This window comes from Scleropages formosus, chromosome 14 (assembly GCF_900964775.1).
Source record: "Scleropages formosus chromosome 14, fSclFor1.1, whole genome shotgun sequence".
Lineage (NCBI taxonomy): Eukaryota > Metazoa > Chordata > Actinopteri > Osteoglossiformes > Osteoglossidae > Scleropages > Scleropages formosus.
The window spans coordinates 23,808,253-23,834,515 of record NC_041819.1 but is presented as its reverse complement, the minus strand read 5'-3'; the positions used below and the strand labels follow the sequence as shown (position 1 = coordinate 23,834,515).

Genomic DNA, 26,263 nt, shown 5'->3' with positions numbered 1-26,263 from the left:
ATGTATTCATTCACCTTTAAAATAAAAGAATCAAAAATGAAAGGTAAAGACGAAAGAAATCAATGAAAACAAGGAAAACAAAATCAAAATGTTCGCTCGCCGAACAAGTTGACATCGTCTAGACAGTCGAGACGCGGTCATGATTATCGAGATTGTAACAGGTAAATCTAGCAATCAAGGGCTAATGGAGTTAAAGGGAACACGAGTTGAACTATAACAATGAAGAGGATCACATGGTGCTGTTGATCTCGTGCCAGATAGCTGTCAGGAGATGCGTAAAATCCAAGTTTGCTCCTTGTAAATGCAAAGAAATGCATTGTAAGCCAAAGCAGGGCTATTAAATGAACATTCTCATAAAGCAGAATGAACATTTCTCAGGTTACGACTGTATTTCCGAATGTGGGAATGGAATGTGGCGTTTTTAGTTAATGATACATGGGCACAAAGAGATGTAGGTCTTCGGTAGATTCTCAGAGTGCTGAGGGACTCAGTCCACATTCCTCTCTCTAGCAGATTATCTAAACCCCGTCGAGGAGAACCCCTTCATCACTCGGCGCAAGAATGGTGGCGTGCATGCTCTGGATAACCCTGGCTACCATGGGGCCCCCAGTGGACACCCCAAGGTGGATGAGGAGTACATCGGTGACCACCTATACTTCAATGCCTTCCACAATGCCGGGGAGAAGAGCAAGAATGGAGTTTCGCTTCCGCACCCTGCGGCGGCCTCTGCCGTCGGTGCCGGCTCTGCTCATCCCAACCAGGGAGGCCAGGCTTCTCAGTCGGGCCAGCCTGGCCACACCCTGCACCCCACTCAACCCAGCCACCCAGGGCAAAATGGCAACCCCACTCAGGGTGGCTATCCGTTCCATGCCGCCCCCACTGGGCACAGCCTCCACCCAGGCATTCCTCCACAAACTGGCACCATCCTGGCTGACAAGAAGCCCAAGAAGACCTTTGACAATCCAGAGTACTGGCACCACAGCCTGCCGTCTAAGGCTAGCCTGCACAACCCCGAGTACCTTCCGGAATGCAACACCAAGTTCTTCTACAAACAGAACGGCCGCATCCGGCCGGCTGTGGCCGAGAACCCGGAGTACCTAGCCGAGTTTTCTCTCAAACCCGGAATGGTGTTGCCACCCCCGCCCTACCGGCAGCGGAATACGGTGGTGTAGATGGCCAGTGGCAGAAAAGGTCAGCGGACCAGGGGATGGGAGGAGGGCCTTTCTGCAGCACTCTCCTTCATCTCAGCCTGGTTCCTGTACCAGCAATTTCACAGCTTTCAGTTCTTAACTTCTCTGGAACCAGAGGTGGACCACTGACTGCCGTTCACCACCACCTGACTCTAACCTGGACTCTTCACAACCTTGCTCCAACCTCACCATGACAAGATCTCCGGAAACAGATGTTTCTGAAGTTGTTGTCTAACGTCGCATTGGACTCAGTCTCCCTTGTCCCTGGAACCTAATGTGGACTAGCAGAGCGCTGTCAAAGCAATATGGAGGCAGGTTGCCATGTGGCACAAGAGGCAGACACTCACTGTTTGGCTACAAGGTGGATGCTTCATCCGCGTGCGTGCAAGAGAGCTATGACCAAGCTCACAGACCAACTGTAATATGTACTTAAAATGTTGACTGTGATGGGAAGTACCCAGAGTTTTCACGTTCTTATCGTCATAAGCTCTTTCACAGCTATGCCGGCTGTCTTTGCTGGCTGATTAAAGTGAAGCACAGAGAGGGATTTTACCCATCCATTCGTTGTGGTTTTTCTGCATCCGGCCCATGGATTACTATTTCTTACGCGCAACCTCATTGTCCCTACCTGTGTGTATTCTCAACCTCATCCACGTGCAATCTGCGTGCTGCGAGCACCTTACATGATCTGTAGATGAACACTGGAGTTTTTGTGTCACGTCAGGAGCCAACCACGCACACCCTCCAGTTCACGTTGTGAGGGTTTTGAGGTGTAGAGCACTTTACGGTCGGCCCGATTCTGGATTTTGAAATACACTGCTGTGAGGCTCCTTTTCTGGAAGGATTCCGGGCTTCAGGACTTTGCACAGAGGACACTTAAACAGGGTGTCTCCATGCAACGGCGTGGAAACAAAGCTAATGTCAAGTCTTTCCGATAAGGTGACTGTTAAATTCTGACTGGGCTCAGAAATGACTAAAAGATCAGTGGGTCTTTGAACCTTGAGCAGTATGGAGCAACCATTCAATGGGGTTGTGAAAGAGTTGCTACATCTCTGTTTTCTGGAGTGGTTTTCTGCAGCTTCTGTCAAGGAGACATTCAAAGATGGCTTTCAATGAGAAAAGGTGAAGAATTTCATATTATATATGAAAATCGGAGTGCAGAAACAAAGGGTAAGACAAGAACAGGCCAAGAATTAAATTACCCCACCACTGACCATCTACACGAACCATGTCTTTCAAAATGAGACAAAAACTCGATGGCGCTAATTTCAAGCCGGAAATGAAGGTAGAGAGTAGTTCGGGGCACCGATGCTTAGGTGCCCTGCTGCCAAAACAAAGCCTGGGGGACAAGCAGTGAGGAAGAGAAGCAGCTGAGTTGAAGCCATGTGCTGAAAAGAGTTGCAGGGTCACCATGAGGAGGTGCATAGTATGACCGAAGATGTTGAGTTTTGACATCCCGTTCCATGCACGCCAGTCTGTTTTCTTACTCACGGACATTGTTCAGTTCCATTCAGAACTCAAAACTGTGCCGACAAGCCAGAGAGGCTTGTTTTAATGAGGAACTAGTACGTTGCAATAATCGATATCGTAGGCGTTCATCATACCGCGTCAACGGGCAGCCCGAGTGCAGGACCGAAGGAGAACACTGCCAGAAGTTACACTCTGCTGCTAAGGGGAGTGCACTTGGCTAAAAGCTTTCACATCAAGCTGCTCATTTGATTAGCCGGCACTCGAAGCTCTCTTTCATCCCAACTACTTCACTGCCGTCCTCATCAGAATGACAGGTTGGCTCTCTGCCTGCTCATCTGCCTTGCATCATCATTGAACCTTGCTGTCTAGAAGCTGTTGTTGGTAACTCTTGTAAATTTGAGCACATGTGGAGACATGCCCCGTGCTGGGAACCTGCACCACCGAGGAAGAAAGGATTTACATCCTCATGAGAGTGTATACCTTTGTGCAAGACTTTGGGGGCCGCATGCCGTTTTAGATGTGCCAAATGGCGTGTACAAATTTATGAATAAGGAATATGCATCGACTCCCTTGTAATGTATGAATAACGGTGTGGCTGTAGCGTTGAGAAGAAGTGATGTGCTGAGGTTTGGTGACTCGGATCCATGGTATACACTGGAGCCTCGCTGGACAGCCCTCCCAGCTCGTTGATGGATCATTGGTGGGAACTGGAACCCGGTGAGCTGAGTTCTACGACACCAGGGCCAGTTTGTCCTGGTAAGAGCGACATGAGTGAAACGCACTTGTCACCACTGCTAAGGATGAGGATCCTGTCGGTGAGTCGGGCTGGTCGAAAGTAGTTAAAAAGTTTTGGCTGTACCAGGCAATTTTTTGTATCTCATGTTATTATTACTATTATTATTATTATTATTATTATTGCTGTTATTGTTAATATTATTATTATTATTAGTCCGTGCATTCATTTGCATTCATTACTTTAGAGTACCATAGACAGTTTTGCATATGTGTGTTAAGGAGTTTGCTCATAATACCAGGCTCACTGTCCTCACGAGTGCGCGGCTGTGATCCGAGAGCAGCGTCCTGGGACAGCTTTCTCTCTGCCTTTAGATCAGAATTTTTCCCTGTGACTCTGAAAGGTGATGGACAATGTCTTGGCTTCCGCCAACCTGACTTCCGTCCTTGGTCCGTAGACCTCGGTGGGGTCCGATGCGTCTGACACAGCTGATGCCCACTGGTGCCAGCAAACAGGCTTCCCGGACAGGAATGGTCTCTGAGGTTCATAAATAGCAATGACCGTTTCATCACAGGAGGACTGCAGAACGGTCGCGGGTGTCCTACCGTGACCGTCTCCGCCGCCCCGCTGTCGACGGCCAGGGACACTGCCGCCTCCTTTCGAAACGTGTTTCTGACGTCTATGTAGCATACACTGTTACTGGGTCATGTGAACTGAACTGTATTTAAAGCAAAACAAGCAGCTAACTGAGGAACAACTGGACCATTCGAGGGCCAGAAGGAGGCGTCACTCCGCACACGGTAACGAAAACGTGAAAATGTAAATAGACGACGTTACAGGTGAAAGAGTAACAAACATAGCGCTTCCTCCAGGTATCAGTGTGTCTTTGTAGTTCTAGCAGAACCACACATTCATATATTTAATTAACATGTTTCGGGTTCTAAATGTCATTTTTTATTATTTCACACATATTTAGGTGTATAAATAGGGATACGGTGTTTTAATCACTTGAATGATTGTGAAAAGAATAAAAGTATTACTTTGTTAGTGTTAAAATATCGGTTATTGTTTTATTGCAGGAGTGTAAAAACTGACTGGCGGATAGTTAAGGAGGTTTTTTTTTTTATTTTTTTAACTTGTTTACAGTTTAGTTATTGATATGGAACAATGGTAGGATAACAATCGCCAGTAGTGTTGTTATAAACTTTTTAAATGATTTTCTTTCAGTATTCTTGTAGGTTTTAACCAGCCTGAAGAAAGCAGCTCTTGTTTTACAACAGGGTCACAGCGAGTGAAGCTGAATAGCTGATCCCTCCGCAGGGAATAACAGTGGAAAAAAATAAGTGCAATGCAATGCAATGCATACAATAATAATGATATTACTGTACTTAAGGACACTTCGTAGCAAGAACTGATTCTTACTGCATTGCGATGCTTCCTTCCATAATTGAAATAATGACCATTTGGGGGAAAAGCACCATTTAAGTATTCAAAAGTGTCTTTTGCATATTCTACAGTTATTTGGGGGCGATTATGGTCATTCTGCAAGCTTGGCATGACAACACAGAAAGATGAAGATTATTAATCGTAATAAGGTAAAAACAGTGTTTTCTTAGATGCCCCTGTATAAGGGAGTAATGACATGGTTGGAGCCCTTTAACAGGTTGTTAGCGATCTGGGAGCCTTTCCCAGAACCGCTGTAACATTATGACGCCTCTAAGTTCATTAACTTTCTTCTGCAGTCTTGGTAATACCGCAGCGCTTCTGGGAAACGGACCCCCGTGTCGCAATTTGGTTTAAGCTTCTGAGAAGAAAGTGCTGAGCTATTCTCTGTGATATCTCAATAAGTGCCCTGGGTGTACTTAAATAAACATTAACGCATTAGAAAATATCTGCAAGGTACATTTTTATGTCAAAAACTTTACACAAATTAGAATTAAGTGCTCTAATTGATTATCGATGGCGTTGCACAAAGTGAGATGGATATTAATGACTTCGTTAGCTATTCGGAGCAGCTTCTCAGATGGGATTCGTAGGGATTCCGATCGCTTTCGTAAACGTGCGAAAAGGAACAGGTGACACAGAGGTCAAAAACGGTCATGCGGCCACGTTCTGATTTTTTTTTTTTTTCTTTTCGGGAGGGGTACCGTCATTGTACCCTCTAGACAAATATTGTCTTTGTGTTTCAGAGGGTTTGTAACTATTATAAGAATTGTGCGTAACCCCCATCACCAGTGCTTAACGACTGTGCGCTACTATTACCATTGGATTACTCTCTAGAACAAGGCCAAAAAAAGTTTACCAAAGTGATTAAATCCAGTGGTAAATTTCCTTTTTTTAGCTTCGGCAAACACGGTAAGCCTCTGTTGTAACAGGATGACATTTTCGTCACGTATTTATATTCCATATCTTGGAGAACTCTTCTTTATGTCAGTCAGTGGCACATTTTCATTGTTTCTTTATTGCATAAATACTAAAACTACTTTATCCGCTGTTGAATTTAACATTGTCGTGTAAATTTTGTCTCGTGTACCTTAATTGCTGGAAGTATGGTAATAGTCATTGTTTAAGATATTATGCTTAACATATTTTTACTGACGTTTGTCACACTGACAAATTTGGAGGAAGGTTGATTTCTTTTGTTCCATTAATATTTACACAGGCATGTGGAAAGGTTGTTCCTCAGAACCTACTGCATGTTCGCCGAAAAATGTGAATAGTATTTTTATAGAGGGACGAAGAATTGGCCGGGCGTATTTGTACATATTGGGGAATGTTGCTTTTCGTTTTTTCTTCTCTTTTGTAATTTTATTTCTTACCACGGTACAGTATAGGTTTACTTTGAACACGGTTGTCTACTAGTGACCGGACATATGTTTCTGTGTATGTGTGTGATTCGGACGGCGGGTTTCGACTTGACCAGGTCACGCGTTCGAACCCGCGTCTGTGGCACTTTCCCGTGAGCCTCTGTACTTAGCGATGCTTTGTGACCTTTGTGGTTTTGAACCTCAGCGTTTTGCTGACGTGGTAGGAGCTCTCGTCACTGTCGGATGTGCCTCCCCCCCCCCCGACCCCCCACCGCTCATTTACACTTTTGTAATAAACTGATGCTCTGATGATGAGTTGAGCGGACACTGACCTCCATCCTGCCGTCCTGTGGCTTGACGCCACGTGCGGCAGATTCGTAGGCGGGGATTATGGCCCGGCTGGTGCTCGTGGTGCCGCCCGCAGCTCCTCACGGCGAGGGGGCCTGGGGTTCGAATCCAGCGTGTCGCGTATCGAGGGGCGCCCTAGTGGGAGGCGTTCAGCACAGTCCCTCACACGTTCGTAGCACAGCTCTGAGTGAGCGCACCCATGTCCCGCCCGCCCTTCCTACAGAACACATTTGATCAAAGTGGAAAAAAAAAATAAAATAAAACAAAGAACAAATTGCTCATCAAGCGTCGTTCTTATCCTGGTCGAGTTTCTCCTTCTTAATTTCTGCTGGTTGAATACTCGGCTGATTGGCGCAGCGACTGACGTCTCCGGGGTCAGCTTCCCGCTCACGCAGACACCCCCCCCGACTGTCCCGATTCAGACACCAACGAGTGCAGATCTGAGTAAATCCCCCCCCCACCCCCCCCCACACACACACACCCTCTTGGTTTGGCGCCACTGACTCCAGCTGTTTTACCACACGGAAGGCTTAAGCATTTAAATACGGCCCTGCATTTTTGTTACATGAAACTGTCAAAAATATATTTTTAATTTAATATAAATAAAGATCAATGCGAAATTGACAAATCTGAGTACGATCTTTTCTTTCCATGCAGAGGTCTTTCTGTGAGGTCTACATAAAAATGCTTAGGACATGGGGCTGGACCCCTCCCAACAGGACAAAATCAGATCCTGCCATTGCAATAATCTACACTTCCAGAGCCCCGGGTTCTTAACCACTTTCCTCTTGCTCGTTTTAATATTTACAAGTGTCTGATGCTTTTCTCCAAGGCAACTTATAATGTGAGGTTTTTACCATAAAGTACCAGCAGTGGTTCACCCACTTGTACAGCTGGGTAATTTTTAATATATTTTAAGTGAGGGTAAGAACCTTGATTAGGGGTACAACAGTAGGAGGGGGATTCGAACACAGGTCCTTCAATTACAAGGCAGTGACTCTGATCATTGCACCACCTGCTGGGAGCTACATAATGGGCCACTTCTCAGTGTTCATATATTTGATGGCATCATGGGACTTGCAGCTTGGTTCAGCTTCCCTGCCCTGTCCAGTCCTGCAGCCACGGACGCTCCGTTTGAAATGTTGCACCTCCAGTGTTTCCAGGAGACATGGAGAAGGTTAAAAGTTGGAGACGGACGGGGGGGATTTTCTTTTCCGTGTCATTTTTTCTACCTCTGCGCATATCGTCGATTTTCTTATATCTTCCAAAGTAAGTCCCGTCTGCATCCCTTTTTTATACACGGCTGCGTGAGATTCGTGCCCGAGCACGTGGACTCCCCGAAGCCGCGGTGGGATCCTCCAAAGAGCCTTCATTAAGGGTACTATATTACATTTCCTCAGTCGGGACGGAGGAGGAGAACACCCCCCAACACCACCCACACCGCACGCACGCACGCACACACACACACACACACACACACACACACACACACACACACACACACACACACACACACCCTCTGTGTTCTGCTTTCGGCTCATCAACATTCCCAGGTACCGGTCATTTATTGGCTGGCTGCCAATGCAATTTCTTTGACCAAATTGCATGGTGAAAATATGATTTAAGATGTAACAACACGATTACCATCCAATGGGATGCTATCATTGCATATGTCATATTTCCCAGTCGACTTCTTTCGGGCACAGAATTTATTGCCCGGGCAGCAACAAAAGCTCGTCGGCTCATCTGGGCCCCTCAACAGTGTACCTCTGACATCAAGTCCTCGTTCAAATCATAGCACATAGATATAAAGCGGGGCATAAAGGTGCCGGAATAATACACTGCAGACAAAGTGAAGACGGTAAAGAGAGACTCGCCGTGGTCATTGACGTCCATAGACCCACTGACCTCAATCAGACAGGTAGGTCCACAGTACTAACAGTCACTGGAGTCCATCCATATGTCTTACGACAAGTGCTTTAATTTACCCTACGTATCATAGCATGTAATGAAAGCATCATAATAAAAATTATGGAACGTATATTTAGCTCGGGTGTACCATTACCCTGCTGTGGATCATAAAGCAACAGGCCTTTATTTGCGCTAACTTTCTAATTGTGTTTTCCGAGTTCCGGGTGTGTAATTTAAGACACTTTATCTAAATAATAAATGCGCGAGCAGCCGCATGTTCAAGTTGTTTGCGTTAATTTGCTGTTGGGTTTATTTCACGGCTGGTTGTTGTAAAAGTACTCTGTGAAATAACAGACAAAAAAGACTAAATGAAGCAGCAGCACTCAGGAGGAAGGCCTGGTAAAATGTGCAACGTGGTAATTAAACGGTCATTCTTAATTAATACACCACCTGCCTGCCGGAACATGCAATTTTTTTTTTCTTTTTTTTTTAAATAAGGCAACGTTTTGCGCAGCTTCCCAGGATACGTGTTGCTTTGGGTGCCCAAGTTGATGTGGAATATGGTTAGAGCTTCGTGCTTCAGTACTTTAATTAGGTATTATTACTGTAGAGGGGCTGCGGTCGAACACAGGAACGAGCGCAACGATGCGGCCGCCGAGCAACAGATACACACCGAGGACAATGGCGTGGTGACAGCTCCTCGCCGCATCACAATGGCACCGTAATTGCAACTCCATCATTCTGGGAGCGTTTTCCTTCCCGGGCGCTCCCTAACACGAGGGCTGCACAGCAACCGTGGAACCGGGCTCTGGGCCTGCAAGCGGTCACCCCAGAACAGGTGTGGCACGCGGACGGCCCTGGAAAAGCACCTCTTCTCTCCATCGATTTTTCTCCTTGGAAACATTGCGCCTTTAATTCAGTGTTTTGTTACGGCATCCAAAAAATTCCGCTGTGATTTATCTTAAAGGAGCCGCATTGTACTGTAAGTACCGCTGCTGGCAGTCAAGGAACAGCTGGAATGTGAACCTTGAGCTTCAGGTGCACCAACTGCACGGTTACCTCAATAACGGTGCATCGAAGAGCAGCTCTCGCTATTTGGAGTTTTTCTCTGATCCTTCCCTAGCAGGACTGGACTTAGCGAGAGAAACACCCGCGATACAAGCCCGATTGTCCTGTCCTGCTATGCTGAATTGTGCTGCACGGGACCCCAGTCGGCAAGGGGTGTGTGCGTAGCGTGACCTTCTCACACATCCAGAGCCAGCTGGCCAAACATCACACACTTCGCACTCCCACAGCCCCTCCATTGACCATCCAGATGGAGTTAGAAGGTTTGTCTGGGTCCTTCCATCCAGCCCCACACAGCGAAGCACAATAAACCAGCCCTTTGAACCGCCCTATAAAGCTAGATTTTATGGGCCGCATTTTAAAGTTTCGTCGACACACACTCTTACTGAGAACACAGTGTAGATAAAATGTGTTCGAAACCGAAATTCATCTCCTCAAGGTTTTTTCTGGATCTCCGGAGCCCGCCGTTTCTCCCCATAATCTGATGGTGGGTCAAATCTCAGTGAGTCCTGGGTTTTGGAAACACATCACAGTGTAGGGACTGCAAGCACGAAGAGCCGCTATTTGCAATCATCCAAGAAGTGCAAAGTGTGCCGTGCTCCTTTATCCTCTCTTTAAGTGTGAATGTTTATTTCCACTTTACAGGAGGTCCCCAGGTTACAAACATCCGACTTACGTACAACCCGTAGTTACGAACCACGCCCCTGTAATGCCTACTACATTGAAAATTTGAGTTACATACAATGATTCATAATAACAAACAGGAGCTACTTTGTGACGTGCATCAAAACATTGCCTGTCTACAGCAGCTTGTTGGCACGTGAGCCCGAGGTAGGACGATGACTTCCTTCTTTTCAGTCAGTACACGTTGCTCTTAACCGTGTCTTGTGTGTTACTGTATTTCGCTTTAATTCTTTTGTTTTACCCTCCTAACCATGGCACCAAAGCGTGAATGAGATGCAAGTGATGGTGATGCATCAAAGAAAAGGAAAATGATCACGACTGAAACTAAAGTGGGAATAATAAAGCGATCGGAAAAAGGTGAAACGCCAACAAACATTGAAAAAGCGAACATGAAAGTTTCTTTAATGTTTTTTATACCTAGACACACACACACACACACACACACACATTCTCTGTCTCCTCCTCCTCCCTCTCTCTCTCTCTTTATTATAAATACTGTAGTTACATTTATTATTATTATTGTTATAATTACATCATTACATTGTACTATTATTATTATTATTGTTATTACTGTATTATTATGTTTAAAGATGTTTTAGTGTATCCGAAAGTATTTCTTTATTGTTTTTTTATGCATAGAAAGATACACTATATACTATATACTAAGACAAACATTTGACTAACTGATGTTAGGTAACCGTACAGAACTGTTCCAACTTACGTACAAATCCGACTTAAGGACAGATTTAGGAACAGAACTCTTTTGTAATCCGGGGACTGCCTTTAGTCCCAATTTGTTGTCGTCCCTTAACCGCTGTTGAAAAGGGGTCGTCTCAAGGGCCGCCGCGAAACAACGTCGAACACGTCTCCTCATTTTCCGCCCCCTAGCAGGTGGCACCAGAACTTCAAGAATCCACAGGGGAGGGGTGTCGTGGACCACACGCACGCATGTTCGTTTTTGCTTACTTGTGTCCGAAATGCGGGGTAATTTCATTAAACATGCGGACACGCTGCGTGTCGCGAGGTCGTCGGGCGAGAGCCGTGAGCTTTGGCCCATGCGAGCTGCGGGAAGCTCCTCGTTGTCCCCCGCAAAGTCGTTCTAACGTGCGCAGAGATGGGCTTCGAAAGGATGCCCCGCTTGAGCACCGCAGGATGAGAAAAGCGAGTCGTAATCGCCAACGGTCGCCATGCCTCCCGTACCTCCTACTTTACCTCCTCGATTTACCATGAGCCTCCGCGATCCGAATGATGCGGGAGAATGTACGGCGGGCCGTTGTCTTTGCGCGCCCACAACGGCAGCTCGAATGAGTAATTACAGGGAAGAAACGGAGCTAATTACGCATGCGGCACGTGGGCGTCATTCGCCGAGTCAACTGCGTCTTCAGGTGCTTTTCTCTCAGCGACAATCGGCAATCAGAGAGCAGCTAGAGTACGAAACGAAAAGCGGCCGAGTGCTTTTGCGCACTCTTGCCGGTGACCGCAGCCACAAACGCACTAAAGAAAAGAAAACAGCTCCAGTAAAACTTCTCCAGAATAGGCTCTTCATGTTGAATCGCCGGTCATTTTCACCGAGGTTCTACTTTGTATGGCTCTCATCAGGATGGACGCCTGTAAGGTTTCATCTGAAATCAGGCTGCAGCTGGAGGAAAATTGCTGAAAAACATTATTGTTTTTCTCCAATCCAGTAATCAATGCACTTGATTAAGTCTCGCCATGCTGTGCCTTTGATTTTGTTCGATAAAGACTTAAAGCCAATGTAAATATATCATTCTTACATTTTTTAAAATGGCTTAGCAAAAAAGATATCAAGAATCAAAACATCATGATTATTTCATTAATTTCTTTTGACTGCAAATAAACACAGTAGAGCACGGGACAAGGAGAAAAAGTTACAATATTTATCGGGGTGGTCAAGTTGCTCTAAGTTTCTAAAAGGGCGTCAGATTTTCCAGAGTTGATTAAAATTATGGCACAGGTCAAAGGTTAACTTTACTAATGATAGAAAGCTCGACACTTGAGTGAAAGACATATTTCTGCAGGGAGCTTCTAGTGTTGGCCATACCAATAATCTTTTTATCAGAAATATAGGATACATATACCATATACATAGGATGTTTCTATAATATCATATATTTCAGATGTATATATATATGCTATATATCAATGTTTGTATCATATCATATATTTCAAATGCATACATACTGTATATCCCATACATCATATACTTCAGATTTTTATATCGTATCACATGTCAGATGCATATATCCGATATACCATTTGTATTAGATAAATAGGATAAATACAGATTCTTTTCTCCAAATTCATAAACAACTCCAAGTGAATGAAAGAGCACAAGAATAAACAAATGTAATAATTTTTTTTTCAATATATATATACATACACCGTACATTTCAGCTGCAGGTTGATTTATTTTCTTTAGAATTGGGAATTAATGGGAACCTTTACTGTCGCTGTCCTTTACTCCAGTCTATTAGGATGATTTACTGTGAAATTTCCCTTAGTGCACAGAACAATAACAGCGAGTGTTTTATTATGCTTTTAGGAAATAATGTCATGCAACACAATTTTCACATATGGATATTGTATTTGCTTGAAGTATGACTTGAAAAACAGTAATTTGCTCGAGAAGCAAAGTCAGAAAGAAACAATCAGAGCCACTTTTATGTTTAATAAAATGATGTCCCAGAAGTGCCAGCCTCCCGGGAGAGTCTGGGATGAAACGGATATTTTGTGTTCTGGGGGCTAATTGTTTTAATCCACAGATTGTTTCCTTCGGAGGAGTAGCCGACCATGCAGGCACGTCGTAGCCGCGACATTCATTTTTCACCAGGTTTTCGCACCCGAAATTAGAATAATCAAGGCCTTATGGCAAATTTATTGGTACATTAGAAATTTACTCAGAGCTGCTGAGTGAAACACACTGTCTCATGCAAACACACACTAAAGGTGACACTGTGAGATTAATTCGGGTCCTTTTAAGTGAGACCTAGACTTCAATTTGGGTTCCCTACAGGAAAGACTGGGACATTAATTCAAAGTCCCTAACGGGTGATGCAGTGGCACAGCGAGTAGCGCTGCTGTCTCACGGAGCCTGGGTGGTGTGAGAAAATGTGGGTTTGATCCCTTCTCGATCTGTGTGGAGGTTGCATTTTTGTCTGTGGGGTTTCCTCCAGATGCTCTGGTTTCCTCTCACACTCCAAGGAGCTGTTCGGGTGCATTGATGCCTAAGTCACCTATAGTGTGTGTGACAGATAGAAAGTGTGTTTCACTGCTGTATGAATGAGTGACTCATTGTAAGTTGTGTATCTAGCAATGTGAGTTACCTTGGTGAATAAGGTGTGGGCTGGTAACACTCCATAGTGTTCATTGGAAGCTACTTTGGAGAAAGGTGACATCATCTCAATAATTTAGGGTCCATGAAAGTGAGACCTAGACTTTAATTTGTGGTGCACCGACGTGAGACCAGTACATTAATATGAGGTCTTCAATGGAGAGATCAGTACTTTAATTTAGGGTCTCTTAAGATGAGGCCATGAAACTAGTTTGGGAGTCACTGAGGGTGAGATGGGTGACACAGTAGAAGTTAGAAGTTCCGCCTCACAGCACTTGGGCTGTTTGGGAATAGGTTTGACTCTAGCTCAGTCTGTGTAGTGTTCTCCCGTGTCTGCAAAAGGGGATTTCTACCAGGTGCTCTGGTTTCCTCCCACCATCCAAAGCCACAAAGGTGAGGTGAATGAGCACATTAAATTGCTCAGACTGTTAGAATAGTTGGGAGGTGCAGTGGCGCAGCAGGCATGGCCAGGTCCTGTTCTCTGGCGGGTTTGGGGTTCGAGTCCTGCTTGGGGTGCCTTGTGACGGACTGGAATCTGTCCTGGGTGTGTCCCCTCCTCCTCCAGCCTTGTACCCCGCGTTGCTGGATTAGGCTCCGGGTCGTTGCAACCTCACACGGGAGAAGTAGTTTCAGACAGCGTGTGTTGGAATACATGAGTGAGGGTCTGTGTACCTACTTGAACAATGAACCTCGGTGCAGCAAGTGGTAGGGAACAAACTAGGTTTGCTTGAGACTCACATGTCTGCAGCTATGTCTCCTTCTCTTAATGTAATGCATAAATTGTACTTTTGCTGAGATGTACGTCGCTTTGGACAAAAGCGTCTGCTAAATGAACAAATGTAAATGTAAATGTAAATGTACCCCCCCCCCGAGCCTTGCACCTAGTGATTTTGGGATAGGCTCTGGATCTCCACGACCCCGGCCAGGAAAAACTGTTAGTGAAAATGAATGAATAAAGGTGAGCTCAGAGCATTAATCCATCATCCCTAAAGGTGAGTTTAGCACCTCTGAAGGTCACTTCCGGTCAGCTGTGCTCTGTTGACATGCTGAGTTTTCCGAAATGCGCAATATAGTTTATTAGATGGCTGATCGCCGGGAGGCTTTGATTTTATTTAAAGGAAAAATGCGGCTGGGTGTCCCAAGCGTAAATTATTTACACTTAAGATCAAAGTTTGATATGTGCTGGCATGATGTGCTATTTATGAATTGAAGGATTCTATCTGACAGAAGTTTAATCGCGAGATGCTCGCCTTTAAAGTCACAAGATCTAACGGGGTCTGTGCTTTAAGAACTTTTCCCACTTTTTTATTAAGTTTTGTTGTATGAGAACATCACTTCATTTTTTTAAATCTTGATGCATAACTTCATTATACAGTATTATGAGTATTCTGGCCTTTAAATATCAGTAATAAATGTACAGTTGTATGATTTTGAGAACATTTGACTATATTATCTGCCCAATATTGTTCATTCTTGTTCTGTTACACTTACTGTACTGATATGAACAAGAATATTTGGATAATCAATAGCCAGAATGAAGCATTAATAAGTAAATTTTTTGTGGCTGAGCATTACTGAAGAGGGCATTTTTTGGGGCACTAAAGACTGTCTAGGATGTAAACCAACTTGCTTTTATTATTATTATTATTATTATTATTATTATTATTATTATTATTATTATTGTAAGAACCATGATTTATCAGTCACTTCTCCAAACACGCCTTACACTACAAGGTTTCTACACTATGCTATTTATGATAATTTACCCATTTGTACAGATGGAAAATTTTTACTGTATCAGTTCAGAGTGCAATTCAGTATTTCAATGTGAAAAATAAAGCACTGCTTTTAAACAAATGAACCTTCAATGAGTCTGTAGGCTGTAAATAATGGTTCGTTTGGAAAACATCTCTGCTACTGCCCACTATCCTGCACTGCAGTGTTCACATGCACCACATGAAAAGGTAAAGCCACTTTAGTGTGATTCACGGGCACATTTGCAAGTTACGCACTGTGGAAGTCTCCGGAAGGCGTTCCGCTCAATCTGTCTTTGTGCCGTGTGCGCTGTCCTTGGTGCTGCGGGCAGCTGTCCATGGTGCTCAATTACCACTGTCCTTGGTCCTGATTTTGGAGTAATTTTTTTTTTTTTTTAGTGTACAGAATATTTCTTAGAAAATATGTGGGGATATATTTGGGTGATATTGGTAAGGCACAGAAACATGTGTCGTAGTTTCCACAACTCTATATGGACGTGAAAGGTGAAGTTTGAAGAAGCAGAACAGGCAGAACAGGCAGAACATAGACTCCTTTGAGCTGTGGTTCTGGGAAAGACTTGTAAGGATGCTAGGGATGGGTAGAAAAACAAACAATGGATGCTGGAAGAAGTCAGGATGGTACATTCACTGGAAGCACATATGATGAGACTTACATTGTTATGCTCCATGTCATGGGAAGAACAGTGATGACTGGGAAAGTGGAGGCAAAGGAAGAGGATGAGCAGCAACCATATGGATGGACTCAATCACAGTGACCGCAGACACAGTCCTTTCGATGCTAAGCACACAAGTGTAGGACAGAACCTTCTGGAAGCAACCTGTATACAGTATGTAGTCAACAAAAGTCAACGATGACCCAATGGTACTCAACAACAACAGCACACACAGTCACACCCCCAGTTACTATAGTATCATACTTTTCATACCTATAGATACAGGTTCACATTTTTTCCCCAGTAATGGAGCTTTAAATGTGATTTTCTCTCACATAAGCAACGGAACAAAGCAGAACATACCTGACAGTGTGCAGTCACACACCAACACACGGTTGAGGTGACTCTTCACGCAGGGAAAGGGGTTAAGCGATTGTTTGGAAAACAACAAAGCTATTTTGATGGTGTTTATCAAGGGCAGGCTAATTAAAATGTCACAACTCATTTTACATGCGGTATTGTCACCTTGTCAGGGGGTAATTGAGAAAATCAATCTTCCCTTTCCATAACACCCCCCCCAAACCCCACATCAACCCCACCCTATACACACAACAAAGTCACTCATTTAAGTCCATGACTTTGTTACCCAAAATATGTGTGAATAATAACAGCCTCCACATCTCATGCACGTCAGGCATGATTTAGCCACTGGATCTGGAGGAGCTTCTGTCCAGAGATGAGCTTTTTCACCCCTGACCTCAGCAGCTGTTGCTGTGGTTCTGTATGTATCTCAGGTTTGTCTGTGTTTGCTGGTCAAGGTCTACAAGATTTATTTGATTTCTCTTTCAGCCCATAGGGGGGTGGTATGGTGGCATGGTGGCACAGCAGGTAGTGCTGCTGTCTCACAGAGCCCAGGTGGTGTGAGAGGTTGTGGGTTCAATCCCTGCTCAGTCTGTGTGCAATTTGCATGTTCTCCCAGGTCTGTGTGGGTTTCCTCCTGCAGTCCAAAGACATACTGTTCAGGTTCACCCATAGTGTGTGTGTGTTCTACTGATGTATGGATGAGTGACCCATTGTAAGTAGTGTATCTAGCAGTGGTGCAGTGGGTTTGACCAGGGCCTGTTCTCTGGTGGGTCTGGGGTTTGAGTCCTGCTTGGGGTGCCTTGTGATGGACTGGTGTCCTGTCTGGAGTGTGTACCTTCCAGCTGTGCACCCTGTGCTGCTGGGATAGGCTCTGGTTCGCTGTGACCCCTGCTTGAGATGAGTGGTTTCAGATTGTGTAAGTAGTGTATCTAGCAGTGTAAGTCACCTTGGTGAATAAGGTGTGTGGGCTCATAACACTACATAGAGTTCAGTGGAAGTCGCTTTGGAGAAAAGTGTCCAATAAATGAATGTAAGTGAACTAAGACAGCAGAAGAAACAAGGGTGTCACTAGAGGCTGGACAGCGCAGTGTGCATCTGCTTTTCATTTAAAGGCAAAGAGTTTCTGGAAAAGGACACAGTGCCCAAAGAGAGGACTGCAGGAGTTGGACAGGAACCTCGGTTTCGTTTTAGGTGTTACTGTAAAGCAGATGCTTTGCTCTAAATTGGCCGAGCGTATTTTATCAGTTCTGGAGAGTTCAGCAGCAGGTCCCTCCTGTCTGGGCTGCATGTTGCCCACCCAGAGTGTTTCCCTCGCTTTCAAAGATGGAAAGCTGCTTATGATGCAGGACAGCGTTCAGGTGACAGGGCTTCGGGACCCACATCTGCACATCTCCATCGATTAGCTCTACCCGGCAAGCAGACAAACCAACAACTGGTATGTGAAGCCACAGGCCAGACATGGGCCTCTATGGGTTCCAGGCTCTGTAAGGCCAGTAACATAAGCTGTAAAACTTATTTTAGAAGATGAAACAACTGTTGCAATGAAAGCTGTCGGCTGTAGACTTGGATCTGTGGGGTGCCATCGCCTTGACATTTTATTTATGACTAGAAAATTGATGTATGGTGTTCACAACTGAAAATATAGCAGCAATGAAAAGCCTGACTGCAACTGCGGGAAACGTTTTTTTCTTCACCCTCGCATTCGGCATTTGGTTAAGAAGTCTGATGAGGAACGGAGGGGCCGTGTCTTTCCATCTTCTGCAGCAATTCCCGGAGATGTAGAACACCCCCGTGTTGCTTTTTCTTTTCTTTTTTTTTTCACTCTTCTGCCCAGTTCCTCCCCAGATGTTCTTGTACACGTCTGTTGGACGGCGCATCCATACAGCTTTTGTTTATCGTCCTTTCGGGCGCAACAGCGATGACTGATTTCGAAGCAGTCTCTTCAAGAGTCACCCGCGCAATTAGTTGCTCCGGTTCTGACTCATTCCCTTTGGTCTCACCGGGATTCATGCAGAAGGAACCCCTCTTTCACTCAATACCCATCATCATCTCAGCAACGGCGCTGCCGAAAAGCAACCATCTGCACAGCAAAGCTTGTGATGTGATCCTAGGAGCGTTCAAAAAATATAGATTTGGACCGTGCAGACAGAAAAAAACACGGTAACCATTTCTGAGGAAGACATCATGATGCGTCCGTGCAATCCCAGGAATCTCAGTGGCCAGGGGTTCGAGTCAGACCCAGAGTTTGCCGTTTAATGGCATGGTGGCACAGTGAGTAGCACTGTTGTCTGACAGCTCCAGGGTGGTACAAGAGGATGTGGGTTCAATCCCCACTCAGTCTGTGTGGAGTTTGCATGTTCTTCCTGTGTCTGCATGGGTTTCCTCTGGGTGCTCTGGTTTCCTCTCACAGTCCAAAGACATGCTGTTCTGATTCACCCATCATGTGTGAGTGATACAGAGAGTGTGTTCCACTGCTGTATGGATGAGTGACCCAGTGTAAATAGTGTATCCAGCAGTGTAAGTCTTTGGGTGCTCTGGTTTCCTCCCACAGTCCAAAGACATGCTCTTCAGGTTCCCCATAGTATGTGAATGACAGAGAGAGTGTGTTCCACTGCTGTATGCATGAGTGACCCAGTGTAAGTCACCACGGTGAATAAGGTGTGTGGACTGATAACACTATGTAGTTCTCTGGAAGTCGCTTTGGAGAAAAGTGTCTGATAAACAAATGCAATTTAGCCACTGCATAAATATACTCAATATATTAACATCAAACAGATGGTAGCAGCTCCATTCGCAGTGAAAGTCTGCTATTATGTCAAGGATGAGCATGAAATGTCATGTTTTTTCTTTGTTTGCAGAGCAGAACTTGCTAATTGCCCCTCTCTTTGAAATGGCTCGGTGAAACAAACAGACACCCATGCAGCGGTACAGATGGAAAAGTTGTTAATCCATTAGGAGATGTGCTTTCATGCTCTCAACAATTACACTTTGTCCCCCTAATGCTTCTTCTTTCAAATTATCTAAATGTTTCGTCGGCGGTAATTCTGCGTTTATCGGCGTGTCAGACAGCCGAGGCGGAGCCTGGATGGCATTGAGATCAGGCGTGTTGCACATGAAAGCCGTGGACAAAGTTAAGCAACGGTCCAAGAAGGTGTTATTGGGCGCTGAGCCGAGCGTCTGCAGGAGCGCTCCGTTTTCGGCGGCTGCGAGAGGGAGATTGTGTTTTCCAGCTGTGCTCTTTAATGATTCACCTGTTCCTCCGAGCCAAGGTGCGAGGCGATGAGATGAATAAATCTGCCTTCTGATGCAGCCTGACATTTGCAATGAATAGGGAGGCAGCCCCCCCCGCAGGTGACAGTGGGGGAGGGGGTGCCATAGCGAGCATTTAGAAGTGTTGGGTTAGCAGATGGGAGGTCTGATCAAGCGAAGCACGACTAATGGGTGCCGGCATCTTCTCGGAGCCCTGTGCCACCAGGGAGATGGGGATGGAGGGAGGTATGCGGGTGGGGGAGAGAGTTGGGGGGGTTCACATCACAGCTGCAGTGAGCTACCCCCCCTTTGCTGAGGGATCACGGTTTATCTACATGCCATTGCTCTGCACTCTACACTCACAGCTCAAGGCCAGGTGGGACTAAGCCAAGGTGGTTGAGCTCTCGGAAGTGGGGCCTAAAAGGGCAGGACACGAGATTTACTTCCCAGGCACGATCCTCCTAAGAGTTGCTCTTCTCTTGTTGCCCTCTTCACTAGTAAAGTTTGTCTTTGTGTCATATTCATGCTTTTTTTCAATGTGTCGGCTTTCACTTTGATCCGGTCTGGTATACCTGTTGATTTTCATGGGGTTGTCTTCTCCTCCTCTCTCCCACATTGTCACTGGCACAAAATGTACTCGTGATCTGACGGATCAGCTGTTGTGGCAATTCCTCTGTCTTTGATCCAAGACAGTGCAATACAAAAAAAAACAACTATGAATTCAGGCAGGCTATTCTACTGTTATGACAAATACCTTCAATCAGAATCCCAGTGGGTCTTTATTTGGAGACTGGAACACCCATCATCCAGGGGAAAAAAAATAGTCTGGTGCCTTCGAAAACTCGGCCAGAGTACTTTAATGTCCCCTCGCTGAGCATAAGGTCCTGTTCAGCAGCTAATTTTTGGGTGACTGGTAAGTATTAAGAATGGCTATAACCAATGGGAGGGGCACGGTGGCGCAGCGGGTTTGGCCGAGGGCTGCTCTGTGGCGGGTCTGGGGCTCGAGTGCTGCTTGGGGTGCCTTGCGGCAGACTGGTATCCCGTCCTGGTTGTGTCCCCTCCCCCCTCGGCCCTGCGTTGCCGGGTTCAGCTCCGGTTCGCCGCTACCCCACTCGGGAGCAAGTGGTTGTAGGCAGTGTCAGTGTATAACCGATGGGCTTGAAATCAGGTCCATTGACAACTTCCATAAAAGGCAAGGCTTGGAGAAGTGGGACGTGGCACATAACACATGGAGGTGATAGAACACAAAACATCACAAATATAAAATCACTCATCACGTGCACACATGATGCTACACACAATATACCACTGTGCACATGAATATGCACACATGTCATACACACCATGTACAATGCATGACAGTGAAATGATTGTCTGTTTTTATTCCACTTTAGACTTTAATTAAGTTGAAAAGCCTCTTGTAAACAAGGGCTTCTCAAAAGTGGGATTTGAACCCTTGCCTCTCTCTGGAAACCACAACATCCAAGAGAGGCAAGGACTGTAAGGTTTGAATGTGGTGCTATAGACCACTCAACCATTCACAAAGCAACCCAACAGGAACCTTAGTGAGCATGAGGTGACCTTCAAAGAACAGATAATATGAGACAAGAATTGCAAGCGTGTTTTGAAACCACTGGTGAGACTTTCATCACTCTGACAAAATCCTAAAGAAAAGACTTGTCAAAAGTGAGATTTGAACACCTTACTTTGGATAGCAGAACACCCAACTAAGGTGAAGACCATGAATCTTTAAGGTTGCACCTTAGACCACTTTGCCACAGATGACATTTGAAGAGCAGCTAATTTGAAGCAAGTGCTGATGCTATGTCTTGAAACCACTGGTTAGACTTCATGTTGATCTAATGCTTGCGTGAAGTAGATTTTGAACCCGTACACATGGTCACAGACCGGAACATCCAAAGACACACAGAGCGTCACCTTTCGACGTGGTGTCCTGTACCAGTCAGCAATTCTGGACCAACTCTCAGGTTCTAATATACCTTTTTTCAGGCATAAGCCTGTCTTCCATAAGCGAATAAAATCAAACAATTCCTGCAAAGCTGAATTACATTGATTAGTCCTTTAAAATCAGATAATTGTTGGACGTGTGACTCGAATCCATACCTCTCTCTGGAGACCAAGACACCTTGTCGAAGTGAAGACTACAAACTTGCATGGGTCAGCTGAGACCATGGAGCTCTTCTGACCCTGCTCTTATATTGTTGTCAACCCCATTTTTATTATGAGTTGATCTTCCATGAGTAGCTAATAGGAGGTTGCTAATATGCTGGTATTCTGAAACCACTGCTTAGAAATTCATTTTGATGACCAATGCCTTAAAAAAAAACAACAGGTCAGAGGCGGATTTTTGACCCCACATTTGGACACTGGAGTATGGTGAAGATTATTAATCTTGAGTCAGTCACCTTAGATGACTCAATCGTTGTGACACATATAGCAGATTTATAGGCCTCTTTTGACCACAAGATGATCCTGCATAATATGAAAGGAGAACTGAACCCACAACTCTATTTGGAGACCCAGACTATGAAATCAGTTGAAGGCTGTCAGTCTTGTCAGTCTACTAGGCGGACATGAAGTCTTTGGACAAATCCTTGAGCACATTGAGTGGAAATCACCTCCAATGGCAAATCCCTTCAAGAAGCAATCATCTGAAGTTGGACTTGAACCCACACACCCACCTACAGATAGAATAAACAAATCTTGAGAACAATAAGTGCCATCTCACACTGAGGTGGTCTTCAAAGAGACAGAAAATAACAATGTTTAGTCATTATAACCCATAGAGCCCAATGAAACAAATACTTTAAACCAGAGTTTTTTTTCGTGATCTTGGACCTTATTTATAACTTTCTTTTGAAAACTCTATCATTGAAGCATGGTGAAAGTATTAAATTTTAACGCTGGTACTTTTGCAAAACTCCCAACTCCTTTGCCATTCTATTCGATTCCAACCACAGCTCTGTCAGATGTTCAAGTCTACTAATAATTCAGTAAAACTTTCAAACCAGTTTTTTACCAGGAGTGGTTTTCTGAATCCATATCTCTTGTTTGGGACCAGAAAGCCAGTGTGCCACCTTCCAATGTGACACCCTAGAGCGCTCAAGGGCAAGGGCTCTGCTCAAACTTAATTAAAATGTTGAATATTAAAATGATGTAAGAATAAATGATGCAAGAACATGCCAAATCAAAAAAAAGAAAAAGAAAAAATTATGCCAGATTTTTTAGTCCACTTGTTTTCTGTTATTGCCACCTCATTGCATTATACTGTTGCACACGTGGACGTTGTTTTAGTACAATAATAAGTTTATTTTTTCGTAGTGCTTGTCTGCAATGCGTTGCGCTGTGCTATTGCTATCATTGTTCTCCTTTGAACTGAATTGTGTGTCTCTGGTGCCTTCTGAAGTCGAAAGGATCAATGGCTCTCAAAAGAGGACACCTACCTAAAGGCTTCAATTCCGCATCCATCATCATTTCTTACTTCTCGAGAAATGCTCCGCAGGCCTTTGCGGCGTGTTTCATCCCTGCGGTGTGGCGTCCGGCCTCCTTTCCGAAGTCACGCCCAAGAAGACAAACAAAAAGTCTTATGGAAGTACGGCTGAAAGTTCACGCCTCTTCCGTGCCATAAATATTATGTCAGTCGTGCTCCCATGACCTTGTTCTCTTATAGCAGCGAAATCGCCAAGAAGTGCAGCCAATCTGCATTGTTCTCAGAAACAAAAACATCAGCAGATACATAAGAGAACATAATTCAGAGACACCTTTCGTTACAAAAGAGCAGGAGAGGGAGAGCGGAGTTCCTTTCGGTGAAAAGGAGCACAAATTGCTTTGGAAAATATAATCACAGGCTGATTGCTTCATGTGCCGCAGCGGAACGTTACTGGAACGTACCGGAACGTTATTGCTCTTCTGACATCTGATTGGTCGCATCCAAAGTGCCTCTGCGCTCACCTCCCTGTTGCTCTTCTTTGTTAGCGTGTAATCCTCATTTGTCACACCATGCAAGGTGCAATGGCAAATTAGACACCTTATTACAAGCCATTAGAAGATATGTAAATCCATGTAAATAGGATGAGCATGATGTATCAGCTGATTGGAATTATCATTTTTCTCGCACTCACAGGTAGACTGGATGCAGTGCATTGTGGGAAATTAGCCTTCGCACAACACCCATAGTGACTGGCGTTTTATCCTGCTGTCTGACTAATGAAAGTCATGAACCAACAAGTCGTCATGTGAATCAACGGATATATTGTTTATAAGAAGATATGGTGGCTTTGAATGTTTATAGACAAAATGGAATAATGATGATTGATGTGGGGGAAGGGGATTGTGGGATTTTGAGTTCATTAAATAAGTTCGTACGTTTGCAATTTGAATTACGTACAGGCAGTACCCGGGTTACAAACGTCCGACTTACCTACAACCCGTAGGTACAACCCCCCCCCCCCCCGTAAAGCCTATTATATTAAAAATTGAAGTTAAATACACACACACACACACACATTTTCAGAACCGCTCATCCCATACGGGGTCACGGGGAACCGGAGCCTAACCCGGCAACACAGGGCGTAAGGCCGGAGGGGGAGAGGACACACCCAGGACGGGACGCCAGTCCGTCACAAGGCACCCCAAGCGGGACTCGAACCCCAGACCCACCGGAAAGCAGGACTGTGGTCCAACCCACTGCACCACCGCACCCCCTTAAATTAAATACAATAGTTCATAATAACAAATGGCACTACTTTGCGACACTCATCAAAACATTGCGCATCTACAGCAGTTCGTCAGCTTGTGGGCGGGAAGCATAAGCCCGAGGTAGGACAAAGACTTCCTTCTTTTCCTGTTAAATGTCTCGTGTATTACTGTATTTGGCTTTAATTTTTTTGTTTTTACTCTCATAGCCACGGGACCGAAGCATAAATGTGATGCAAGTGTTGGTGATGCATCAAAGAAAAGGAAAACGATCACGACTGAAACTAAAGTGGAAATAATAAAGCGATCAGATATAGGTGAAACGACAACGAACATTGGAAAAGCATTAGGCTACAGTCGGTCAACGATCGGGACAATTTTAAAAAACAAAGCGAAAATAATGGAGCATGTAAAAGGTTCTGTTCTGATTTCTCTTTCTCTCTTGCTCTATTATAAATACTGTAGTTACTGTAGTAATTATTATTATTATTATTATTATTATTATTATGTTAAAGATGTTTTTCTGAATCCGGAAGTGTTTCTTTAATGTTTTTTATGCATAGAAAGATACACTGTATACTAAATACTAAGACAAACATTTGACTGACGTTACAAATGAACCGTACCGAACTGTTCCGACTTACGTACAAATCCGACTTAAAGACAAACTGAAGAACGCAACTTGTTCGTAATCCAGGGACTGCCTGTAAAAGAAAAGAGAAAATTCTCTACCTTTTTAAAATATGTTATTCATTTTATTCTGTTTTACGTAATGAAAGCCACATTTTATATTTTTAATATTGATATAAATGCTGTTACTGAAGGTGGAGCTTCATTTGTACAGTTCGCTTCCTTTTAGAGCAATAAAGTAATAGTATAATTAGAGGAGACTCTGATTGGAGGGGGTGTAGTGGTGCAGTGGGTTGGACTGCATCCTGCTCTTTGGTGGGTCTGGGGTTCAAGTCCCCCTTGGGGTGCCTTGTGATGGACTGGTGTCCTGTCCTGGGTGTGTCCCCTCCCCCTCCAGCCTTACACCCTGTGTGGGTGGGTTAGGCTCCAGTTCCATATCACTCCTGTATGGGACTAGAGGTTTAGACAGTGTGTGTGTGTGTGTGACTCTGATTAGGCAGCACATTTTTGTGGATCCACACTACCCTGCATTTCACCCCTGTTTAGGGCCAGTCAGGTGACTTGAACTCTAAAAGTACAGCAGGGTAAATGATGGTACAGTGACCGAATTTGTGGATGTCTTAGTCTTATGCTGTAGCTTCAAACCCCAGAATTGGAGATGCAGTTATTTACCTTTGTTGCAGGTGTCAGATTGTCAGATTCTTAACATTGTAAGTAAATTCGGAGAGAATTCAGTTCAGTTCAAGGTTTATTGTCATAGGTACAAGTACCATGTACAAAGTACTATGAAATTCTTGCTTGAATGCTTCTCCGCAGACTATAGACAACACAATAGATAGTACTACACACACAAAAAAGCAATAAATAATGTCAATAACATTAAATAACCAGAATACTTAAAAGTGGCAATGCAAGTGATGTGCTTGAAGGGATCAGTGCAAATTCTAGTTGCAAAAAGTGGCAGCGTAAAGTCCAATATCGTTGTTGCTTTTGCACATTAGTGTGTTTTGAACACACACACACATTTTCAGAACCGCTTGTCCCCTACGGGGTCACGGAGCCAAACCCGGCAACACAGGGCGTAAGGCCGGAGGGGGAGAGGACACACCCAGGACGGGACGCCAGTCCGTCGCAAGGCACCCCAAGCGGGACTCGAACCCCAGACCCACCGGAGAGCAGAACCCGGTCCAACCTGCTGTGCCACCGCACCCCCTGTTTTGCACACTTTGTTTTTTTTTTTTTTTTGGTAAGCAAAATAAAGGAATGTTAACATGAACTAAGAAAAGCAACACCAGCTGAAGTCCAGTAGACTTGAGA

General features: G+C 44.7%; 1 protein-coding gene across 3 annotated transcripts in view; it reads left to right on the top strand.

The window, feature by feature from the left end:
• LOC108928922 (receptor tyrosine-protein kinase erbB-4-like) overlaps positions 1-7,095 on the top strand; it is a 128,747-nt gene extending 121,652 nt beyond the window's left edge. Inside the window, exons 25-26 of one of the 3 annotated variants that reach the window (XR_003798136.1) lie at positions 511-3,475; positions 3,851-7,095. Coding sequence is in view for 2 of the 3 variants with exons in the window: in XM_029257866.1 (XP_029113699.1) it covers positions 511-1,172 (662 nt within the window). In the remaining variant the exon portion in view is untranslated. Of the gene's footprint in view, positions 1-510 lie in introns of all 3 variants that reach the window. The other 2 variants (XM_029257866.1, XM_029257865.1) reach the window with 2 other exon arrangements.
• Positions 7,096-26,263: the final 19,168 nt, after the last annotated feature.